Source organism: Euprymna scolopes, chromosome 6 (genome assembly GCF_053919585.1).
Source record: "Euprymna scolopes isolate OS-2025 chromosome 6, ASM5391958v1, whole genome shotgun sequence".
NCBI classification, from domain to species: Eukaryota; Metazoa; Mollusca; class Cephalopoda; order Sepiida; family Sepiolidae; genus Euprymna; species Euprymna scolopes.
The window spans coordinates 50,823,253-50,835,377 of NC_136487.1; the positions used below are offsets into that span (position 1 = coordinate 50,823,253).

At 32.6% G+C, this 12,125-nt stretch overlaps 1 protein-coding gene across 4 annotated transcripts in view; it reads left to right on the forward strand.

Annotated features, from left to right (window-relative positions):
• Positions 1 to 12,125, forward strand: part of LOC145277646 (tyrosine-protein kinase-like otk) — a 158,939-nt gene that overhangs the window by 135,370 nt on the left and 11,444 nt on the right. For all 4 annotated transcript variants that reach the window (XM_080129233.1, XM_080129234.1, XM_080129236.1 and 1 more), the window contains one exon: positions 3,388 to 3,426. In XM_080129233.1, coding sequence (XP_079985359.1) covers positions 3,388 to 3,426 — 39 coding nt within the window. The remainder of the gene's footprint in view (positions 1 to 3,387; positions 3,427 to 12,125) is intronic.

Below are 12,125 nucleotides of genomic sequence, written 5' to 3' on the forward strand. Positions count from 1 at the left end.
TCATACTTAAGTTTGAAATAAAAATTCCTGATTATTTATCGCCCATCCGCAGCTGGATGATGCAACACAAGAGTCGGAAAGTGTGATTTGAGAAATGAGTTCCCTAAAGGATGAGCACTCTAACCTGCAAAAATGCCTGGGCGGCCCCCATCAGCACTACTCAGTAGGGATATCTCAGGTGATTAGCAATAAACTAACACTTTCTCAATTGGAGAAGGCAAAGCCTAGGAGGGTGGACTTTCTAGGACTGCTTAGGATCAGAGACATATCTTAGACAATAGGGAAAAAGTCATCTCAACAATGGTCTAGACTGTTTTTGAACCCAGTCAACGACGGGTACTTTTGCTAGTATATATATATTTCTGTAAAAATATATTTTCTTATAATATATATCAATCCTTATTTAAGAAGCTCAATGTAATTACAGAGCAATATAGAGAATAAATGACAAAAAGTTATATTCCAAAATTCATGATGTTGACAATCTTATAATTTATTCCTTTAATTCAGTTGACTTATACAATTTCATAAGTATGTATACAAAAAATTAGAATTAATAAATTTACTAATTATTAAATAGAACATTTTGGTAGAAGATTCATAAGTTAATTAAAATTGTTGGTACGAATAGTTGGGTTTAATGACTTTGTTTGATAAAAAGTCAATATGGAGTAATGGAAAAATAAAAAGGTATTTACAGTCTCTCTTCCAATTTTCGGATTTTAATCATGTCAAATCACACTTCAATTCCTTTTGACGGATTGATTACTGCTATTTCTTCTGATGAGTTAAGGGCATAATAGATTCACTGATTGATATAATAATTAAGTGATTGATTTTGCGCTACGAAACTGATACTGTCAAGAATTATATAAGTCAACTGAATTAAAGGAATAAATTATAAGATGGTCAACATCATGAATTTTGGAATATAACTTTTTTGTCATTTATTTTCTCTCTCTCTCTCTCTCTCTCTCTATATATATATATATATATATATATATAATTTTTTTCCTTTTTAGTTTAAAATATTTTTTATAAATCGATCATTATCGATTTTTACTATATATATATATATATATATATATATATATATATATATATATATATATATATATATATATATATCGGCAGCTGATGAGTAACATTGGCTCACTATTATTATCATTTTTTTTTATAAACTTTACTATTTAGGAAATGAATTCACTCAAACTTATAACTTGCCACCATAATTTTAAAAATAAGACACAAAAAATTAATAGAGAAAACAATTGCTCTACATCGAATTTGTTATATCAAGACATTTTTTAAAGGACTGGTGCAGGTGCATGAGTGTCGATGTACGTGTTTGTTAAAATCTTAAAATATTGAACGTATCATTATGATTCATGGAATATATATTCTAGGCGCCAGGTTGAATAATGTGGGCACATTATTTTTTTATTTTCTTTTTTTTTTTTTTTTGGTAAACTTTACCATTTAGGGTGTGCCACTGGTTTAATTCAGGAAAAGTGTACGTGGAGGGAGGTGGCTAAAATATTACTATATGGAAAATGGTCAGTGCTTCTACGAATAAACTTCATATTAAAGTAGTATTTTACGATTACTGAATTTTTAATGTTAACTCTCTAATCTTATATAGTTATGTGACCGTATATCTGTGTACGTTCATTGCACGGGCCGTGATTGTCAACTTGTTTTCTTCATCTGCAGTCAGTGCTCAATTCTGACAGCGATTCCAGTGTCAATCACATGGTCTCAGTCAAATTACAACTCTAGTTTAAATTAAGTAACAATTTTTTATTATTAGAAGTTACAACGATACTTGGTTAGTTGGTTGGTTGGTTGTTTTATGGCATATCAACCCTTTTCAGGTTATATAATGCCGTATCCAGTTATTTTGGAGAAAAATTCTTAATAGAATATATATATATATATATATATATATATATATATATATATATATATATATATATTTGAAGTCGGTTTCTATTTAACCCATAATTGGGACCCTAACAGATACTACCACTCCGGGTCAGAGTGGATCTGGGAGCAATGCAATTAAAGGATGGTTCCACACTCCAAAAAGCCCGTAAGCTAAGGCCTCACCATCGGATATAGTTTAAAGTCATATCCAGGACCAATGATACTTGGGTTCTACAAATCAAGACAAACATATTCAGTCAAACACAATCCATTGGCTTAATTCTCAAAGACCCATTTGTCTCTGAGAAAAGAATTGCTCTACATCAAATAGAGTAGAAAGTTGACCTTTGGTTTCCTTTTGACAGCCTTATTCATTCGGTGGATTTTTGTCAGATTTTTTTTTACAAGTTTTTGACCGATTCTCGGGACTTCAAAGCCAAGAGCATCATGGCGCCATCTTTGTTTTCGTTTTAACTGAGACGCTCAGCATAACTTGCATTTAACACTTGAAACACGCTTTAAAATCAGTTAAAACACCCAAAACTTAATCAGGGAGATAGAAAAGTTACTTATCTCGCCTTTGGTAATATTTATTAATTATATATTTGTTTCTTTACCATTTTTTTGCACCTCGATCTATTGTAAAACAAACCCTCTTGTTTCACTTAAATTATAAAATGAATTAACAATACAATCTCTCGCTTCACTTACTTTGTCCTTTATTGCTCACATTCCACGAGCAAGGTTAGCTAGTTTTGGATGAAGTAGTATTTTTTTTTCTCTTTTAGCTCCTTACATCAAGTGGCTTCATGTCTTGTTTGGAAGAGTGATTTCCATAAAAAAAAAACACGAACTCAACTAACCCCCGTTTGCTGGAATACACACACACACACACACACACACATACATATATATATATATATATATATATATATATATATATATATATAGTTATCCACATGCAGTACTGTTTCGTTGTATCACAACTCATCAGTGCAGCTATACTTGCACCTTTCCCTAGCCATGGATTGAACCTACGACCATTGCGTTGATAGTCGGCAGTTCTAACCATTTGACCATGGATCTGTGTTTGTAAACGTCTCATCATATGTCCATTAAATAAACATTCGCCCATCGCTTTTACAGTGCTTGAGCTGCGAATTTGTTAACAAGCAAACAGACAGCGAGCCCCACTGAATAGCTATATAGTGAGTGAGATACATTTACGACAGTGCTCAACCAAAAGAGGGGAGCTTAATATAGTAATCCTTATACAGTAGTGCTTCGTTGTATCACAACTCATTAGTGATATATATATATGAATATTTTCCACATTGCAGACCTGCCGTCCGTCGCATGCATGTATACACATCACCACAACTGCCTTTATGCGTATTTATCATTACTCTGCTTTCACGCATTTTTCTGTATAATTTCATTTAATTGTTTTATTTATTCCAGATTATTTAGAAGTTGTTGATGAAAAGACCGATAAAGAAGGTAAGTTTGCAAATGAAAATATGATTTAAAAAAAAAAATAAATATTCGTGTGAACTTCTTCTTGCCAACTCCTGACTTCAACTGTAATCGTCACCATTCGTTCTCTCTCTCTCTCTCTCTCTCCCTCTCTCTCTCTCTCTATCTATCTCTCAGCTGACCAATAATAAAAAAGAAGACTATCCTGTGCTTTCCCCTTCATTCTTTTTTACAGCAGTCATTGCCCTCATAAGCAAATTAATGCCATATGTATATTAATAAACTGTCTATAAACGAAAGTTTTTCTTTTTTCTTTCCTTCCTTCATTCCGTCACTCAACAGGGTAAACAGAGGCGCTGTCACTTGTGTAAGTCACGTTTTGTATTACTTTCGCCACTAGCATTTATTTCTGTTGACGATTAGCGTTCAAATCTGGTTCAAGACAATTTCTTTTCTTCTCAGAAAGAAATCCTGACTTGCCTTGAAAATCAGCTTTCAGAACAAAAGCTAGTGCAGATCCTCATATCGTATTACACGTAGTAAGTCCTCTCAAAACGCAAACTGTGGTAGAAAGATTTAATGCTACAACATTGGCAGCATCACTATCAGAATTCATTATGGGTGATCTAAACACTACATCATCAAACAAGCAGCATCCTCATTGCAGAACTATCGTTTCTCGGGGAGAGTTTCTTGGTTTATCTGTCTTGTGGACGTTTCGAGAATAGTTGTTCCATCCTGCCTCAGCCCCAGCCTCCCAGACCAATAAAACTTATGAAACGATAGATACATCCCTTACATTAAGGGGTTAATATGACGTTGGCTGTAATCGGCTATGCAGTGGCTAGTATGGGTCTGTTCATCTTTACAGGCAACATTTCCATCATTGTAAATGGCAAGCAGGGACATCTGCTGCTGAAAATTGAACGCTTTACAAAACAACGAACAAAATATTTTTTTTTTATAAAAATATAAATTTATTTTACAATTAAGGAGTATTTTGAGACCCGACAGTTGAAATCCGTTCGTTCCTGTTGGAATCCAAGCTTCAATTATTTATAATTATAATTCAATTCCCTTTCTTTGTAAGAGAAAGTGAGTGAAAAGGAAGAAAGAGAGAGAGAGAGAGAGAGAGAGAGAGAGAGAGAGAGGGGAGTGAAAAGGAAAAGAGAGAGAGAGAGGGGGAGTGAAAAGGAAAAGAGAGAGAAACAGACATGCATACATAACAGGCTCGGCAACAAGTTCCTTTGGGTTTGACCTTTCAAGGCCCGAAGTCCCAGATCGTTTTGACACAACCAAGTTCCGTAAACATCAGTCAAATCTAGTTGATATATTCTGACATTTTGAAAATCAAACAGCATCCACATGACATGTGCTTCCCTATGAGAGCAAGTTTGGCACAAGGGGCCAAAATGAAAGGAGCTGGGGGTTCCCTTGAAAAGGGCTCTCACTCATTGTGTCACACTCACATCAGTGAGGGATGGGGTCGGTGCAAATGAAATCTGTAGAGAGGTTGGCCCCGAAATATAAATTAGTATTGGTTGCGACACACAAACTTCAGGACATAAGTAATATATCTCCAGATTCATTTACTCGGATTAAAAACCTGCCAGTACCTGCCTCATTCTACACAAAATTCTCATAACAGAGGTAAAAGAGAGGAGATAACTCTGCCTGAAACAAAAAAAGGAGTTAGCTCCCCTTGATTGTTGTTCTATCCCTAACAAACATTTTATCTACTATCAATACTACAACTATAATTACTGCTATACTAATCTATTAGACTGCAGGTTCTTGCTGAGCGAATATACTCTGAAGCTCAGTGTGGCTTTTACCCCCAGTGTTCCACCATTGACATGGTATTCTAACTACGCCAACTCCAGGAGAAGTGTAGAGAACAAAATAGCCCATTGTACCTTTCCTTCATTGACCTTACTAAGGCATTTGAGTAGAGATGAGCTATTCAAGATGCTGGGGTTCATTGGCTGCCCTCTCAAGCTCCTGAGCCTTATACTCATTTCATGACAGTATGATGAGCAATGTGCAATTCCACGGTGGCACCTCTGCCGAATTTAGTGTAAAAAGCGGTGGCAAACGGGGATCGGTGCTTCCCTTTACGCTATTTGGCATTTTCTTAGCCCTTCTTCTGAGACATGAGAGGCTAATCTAGTATATAAATATCAAGCTAAAAGTGAAAAACTACACAAGCCACTCATAAAGCTGATATATATTATTCTTTTTCAGCATTGCCTCAAGCAGAACAGAAGCATATTTATTAATCTTCATCCTTTTGGGGATCAACAGGGACAGAATTATCTGTGGAGGGGTTGAGATTTGTTCACTATATTTTAGCAATTGCCAAAGAAAGCAAGATAATAACGGAGGGAGAGCGTGAAGAGGAGATGGGAGGAGGGCAGAAGAAAGAGAAAGAGAGTAGAAAGAGATAGGTAGAAAAGAGGGAATAGAGAGAAAGAGAGGGGGGGAGAGAGAAGTATTAAAAGAAACTTGTTATACCGACTTTTTAACTTGACCATGTTGTAGTCAGCTGGAAAGCAGCACTGTGGTATCGTGTTTCAAAGACAAAAAAAAAAAAAAGAAAAAAGCTCTGTTCATGAAATTTTAGTTTAGTTTTTAGGCACAGATAGAAAGTAATGGAAATGGCTGATAGTGGTCGTAGATAGACGAGTGTTTGTCGTGAATGTTTTATGGGGGAGATAGAATGAAGTTTAACTTCTACTTTTGTTGTTTATACTTCCAGGCAAATGAAAATCAAAATTCCTTTCTACTACTACTACTACTACTACTACTACTACTACTGCTACTACTGCTACTGCTAATAATAATAATAATAATAATAATAATAATAATAATAAAAGGCATCAGTTTTGGTTGATGTCATAAAAATGGGTGTGAAGGATCAAGGAGGATGAAAAGCTTGAGAAGAGCACTCACCAGACCTCTACTAGAAGATTGCGGAGAACACTAAAACCTTGGCGAGACTTATTGCTACACAACTCTCAGTGAAGACCAATGGTCGTTTCCAGTGAGAAATCAATGGTAAGTGGCTATTGCAATAATGTAAAATCATTTGCAAAGGTTTTTGAAAGTGGTGGAGAGTACTAGAATTATGTGGAGAAGTTGTTGTCACCCAGGGAACACAACTGATTATTATTGGTGAGTAATCTTTGATAATGGCCTGTGTGAGAACTCTTAGTGAGTACACATAATAATAATAATAATAATAATAATAATAATAATAATAATAATAATAATAATAATAATAATAATAATAATAATAATAATAATAATAATAATAATAATAATAATAATAATAATAATAATAATAATAATAATAATAATAATAATAATAATAATAATAATAATAATAATAATAATAATAATAATAATAATAATAATAATAATAATAATAATAATAATAATAATAATAATAATAATAATAATAATAATAATAATAATAATAATAATAATAATAATAATAATAATAATAATAATAATAATAATAATAATAATAATAATAATAATAATAATAATAATAATAATAATAATAATAATAATAATAATAATAATAATAATAATAATAATAATAATAATAATAATAATAATAATAATAATAATAATAATAATAATAATAATAATAATAATAATAATAATAATAATAATAATAATAATAATAATAATAATAATAATAATAATAATAATAATAATAATAATAATAATAATAATAATAATAATAATAATAATAATAATAATAATAATAATAATAATAATAATAATAATAATAATAATAATAATAATAATAATAATAATAATAATAATAATAATAATAATAATAATAATAATAATAATAATAATAATAATAATAATAATAATAATAATAATAATAATAATAATAATAATAATAATAATAATAATAATAATAATAATAATAATAATAATAATAATAATAATAATAATAATAATAATAATAATAATAATAATAATAATAATAATAATAATAATAATAATAATAATAATAATAATAATAATAATAATAATAATAATAATAATAATAATAATAATAATAATAATAATAATAATAATAATAATAATAATAATAATAATAATAATAATAATAATAATAATAATAATAATAATAATAATAATAATAATAATAATAATAATAATAATAATAATAATAATAATAATAATAATAATAATAATAATAATAATAATAATAATAATAATAATAATAATAATAATAATAATAATAATAATAATAATAATAATAATAATAATAATAATAATAATAATAATAATAATAATAATAATAATAATAATAAAACTACACAGTGGAGATCCCTAGATGTAGGAGAACTTTCTACTCCAGTAGTTTCTTCCCCAGAACCGTTAGACTTTGGAATTCCATTCCGGCTCTCTGCTTCCTCAACTGTACTGACATGCAGAAGTTCAAGTGTAACATGAACCGACATATTACTGCCCTGATAGTAGCCCCCTACATCAAAGTGGCAATGTGCCTTGTTTGGGGTGTAAATGTAAAAAAAAAAAAGAACTACTACTTTCAATATCTATAAAATAATGTGCTAACGTGCATTTATGAAACACTGATGCCAAACTTTCACAAGAAACACTCGTCTAGCTGTAAACACTATCAATAATTCCCCCCACTCTTTATCTGTGCCTAAACCTAAACGTAGATTCCATGAACAAAGCTTCTTTCTTAGAACTGCACGCCTGTGGAATTGTCTTCCGTTTTCCTGCTTTCCGGCTGACTACAATATGGTTGTGTTCAAGTCTAACGTAAATAAGTTCTTGATGAGCCGTTCCATATAAGTTATCAAATTTACCAAATTTTCATTACTAATGATTACTATATTGTCCATTTTCTACTGTACACTCTTTAACCCTTATCCTTGAGTGGCCTCTTGGCCTTGATAATATGGTGATGCCTATGTAAAAAAAAAAAAAAAAAAAAAATTGTACAAAAGACTAAGCTTCTTACCTTTAATAATTACAAGAAACCTTCTCAAACGCTAATAGCAATGGCTAAAGATAAATTACCTGAAAGTAATTCGTTTAAACTCCTTGGCTTAACATTCACAGGGAACATGAGTTTGAACAGATACATCAAAGGTATTGCCAAAGCTGCTACAAAGAAGGTGGGCTTTCTCTATTGTGCTAGAAAGTGACTTACACCTGAGTATCCTGTACTTCTATAAGGCCACCATTTGCCCATGTCTGGAGTACTGCTGTCACATTTGGGCTGCTGCTTCTGCTACTAGTCTCTCGCCCCTGGACAGGTGCCAAAGAGAGTCGCCAACCTGATAGGTCCTGAAATGTCATCTAGGTTTCAGCCTCTGTCCCATCGACGAAATGTTGCATCCCTCTGTTTTACAAGTATTTTAAAGGTGGATGCACTGTGAACTACAAGCCCTTGTATCACCTTGACGAAAATACCCCTGACAAACCTGACAATCGGCAAAATCCCACCCCTACACATTAGATCCCTAGATGTAAGAAAGCCTTCTACTCCAATAGTTTATTCCCTAGAACTGCTAAACTTTGGAACTCCCTTCCGGGATTCTGCTTTCCCAACTGTACTGATATGCAGAAGTTCAAGTGTAATGTAAACAGACATCTTGCTGCTCAACTCCCTTCATAGTATCTCTGGAAATTATGTCCCAGATAGTAGCCTGTCTACATCAAATTGGCGTTGTGCCTTGTTTGATGTGAAAACGTAATAGAAAAAAACATATATAGTTTTTTATTTTTAATATCATATTCTGTTTTCACAGTGCTGAGGACAAGGAGATTTTTTTTTATTATTCAATTTTCACCCCAAACAAGGCACAGTGCCTCTTTGAAGTAGGGGACCATTATGGGGGACATAAGTTGCAGGGGTATTATGAAGAGAGATGAGTAGATGTCTGTTCACATTACACTTGAACTTCTGCATGTCAGTACAGTTGGGAAAGCAGAATCCCGGAAGGGAGTTTCAAAGTCTAGCTGTTCTGAGGAAGAAAGTATTGGAGTAGAAGGTTTTCTTACATCTAGGGTTCTCTACTGTGAAGGGGTGGGATTCAGCTGCTTGTCAGGTTTGTGGGGGGGGTATTCACGTCGAGGGGGTACAAGTGCTTGTAGTTCGTCAGAACATTCACCATTAAAGTATTTGTAGAACAGGCAGAGGGATGCAACGTTTCATCGATGGGACAGAGACTGAAGCCTAGATGACAGTTCAGGACCTATCGGGTTGGCGACTCTCTTTTGAACCCCGTCAAGGAGTGAGAGACAAGTAGCAGATGCACTCCATACATGGACGAATGGTGGTCTTATAGAGGTACAGGATACTTTCAGGTGTAAGTAGTTTTCTAGCTCGGTAGAGAGAGCCCACCTTCTTCGCAGCAGCCTTGGCAATGATCTCAATGTATCTATTCCAGTTCATGTTCCCTAATCCATTGCGCGTAACTTAGAGGGGTTTTAGCTCTCAATCTTTAATCTTAGCAAACTGACTTTTTCGAAATCGATACACATTAACATCTAAAGATTTATACTACTAAGGCATGCTATATACTCTTATCCCATAGCTAAGCTTTAAAGTAGATACTTACTAGCCATAGTCTTATACATAGATTTAAAGTGATCTATAATAAATAGCAACCCTTAATCCTCTTTCCTTTTGATAGGAGATAGTATTACAATAATTAATGCATAAAAACTGAACCGATACTCTTTGCTATACAAAATACAAACTTCCGGATTTTAAAAGAAAGGCAAAGCTATCTTCCTACGTTAGAAGTCTGAAGATAACAAACATAGTTAATATCTAAAATTCCATATATTCGTATCTACTGAAAACATACCATTTATCCATTTATACTTAACTAACATGGGTGCCCGGTGTTGCCTGGGTGTTTGGAGGTGTATGCTGAGCAAAACAAAAAACAAAAAAAAAACGGTCAATTTTTTTAAACTTTGACCCCTATTATGACCCCTTAACATTTATTGTTTTGGGCTCAAATTAAGTTATTAAGTTAGATACATGTCCAAGGAAACTATATCTAAAATTTCAAGTGTTTAGACCCAAAATTGTCAGAGGAGTTTGGTAGAGTTCTCAAATATCAAATCGTTGAACTTTGACCCCTTAACAGCCAAAATTCTGGTCGAAAACCGATCACATCGATTTTCCCAAATCTCAGTACCCTATATATCAAATTTCGAGTCTGTAGACTAAAAATTGACAGAGTTATTGCGTAATAAAATGTACATAGACACACACAGAGACACACACAGGCACGTCCATTTATATATATATATATATATATATATATATATATATATATATATATATATATATATATATGTATATATATATATATATATATATATATATATATACTTACAGAATACGCCAAAACTTATATATTTTCCAGTTATACCTGTACTGAACTGTACTCCACATCAAAAGTTGCTATCTTGTATCTATATTGAATATACATCTTATCTTTCTGTCGTCTTAAATACTCAGAGTTCGGGCACCAAATTTTAATTCCTAATATCAAGTTAATCATACTTTAACATGTTATCCTATTCCTAAACTAACATATAAACTATATCTAAACCTACATTAACCCCCCCTCCCCCCCTCTCTCTCTCTCAACTAAACCTATTGCAAATTTAGTTGCTTCCACATGTATTCCTACTTATCCCCTCTTCCATTAAAAATGAAAACGAAAAGCATAGCAATGTCCTTTTTAATCACTTTGAGGAGTGTCACATTTCAGTAGATATATAACCTACTAAATAACCGATTAACTACCCATGTGGGGGGTCACAGAAATACCTGGTTTAGGACCCAGGCGAGGGGCGAACCTTCTCGGTGGTGATGAACCCATAGATCTTCCCAGATCATCCGTCTAGAAGGAAAAGTCTGAAGCTAAACCTAGGGGAGGGAGGCCTCTTCAGTCCCGGACGACAGACAACCTTCCTAGAGCTGGTGACTCAAACAGATAAAAAGTGATATATATATATATATATATATATATATATATATATATATATATATATATATATATATATTAAAAACTCGGAAATAAAAATCGATCACTTAAGCTCACATGTGCAGCTCATGATGTTATAATCGTTAGATAACTATAGATGGACATCTCGACATTTAAAAATAAATGTTTAAATTTCAATGATATTTGTCATGGTTAAAGTTGGCCGTGGGGTTTGTTCCTTGCTATTGGAGTCAGAGATGACTTCTTGGTCGGGTACAAATCTCCCGGCCGATTGTAATTGTCTTCCGTTTTCCTGCTTTTCGGCTGAGTACAATATGGTTGTCTTCAAGTCTAACGTAAATAAGTTCTTGATGAGCCGTTCCATATAAGTTAACAGATTTACCAAATTTTCGTTACTAATGATTACTATATTTTCCACTTTCTACTGTACACTCTTTAACCCTTATCCTTGAGTGGCCTCTTGGCCTTGATAATGTGGTGATGCCTGTGTAAAAAAAAAAAAAAAAAAAAAATCATGATACCCTGGACTGATCATTCCCGAAAGGATGAAACACTAGTGTCCGTAGATATTAAAAAATTATTATTGCAATAATTATGTCAGCCCTTTAAAGAAAACTCGGTTCTTATTGTTGAGCATTTCATAGTTATATAGATGGATGGTTTAGGTATGATATTTGAAATTTTAGT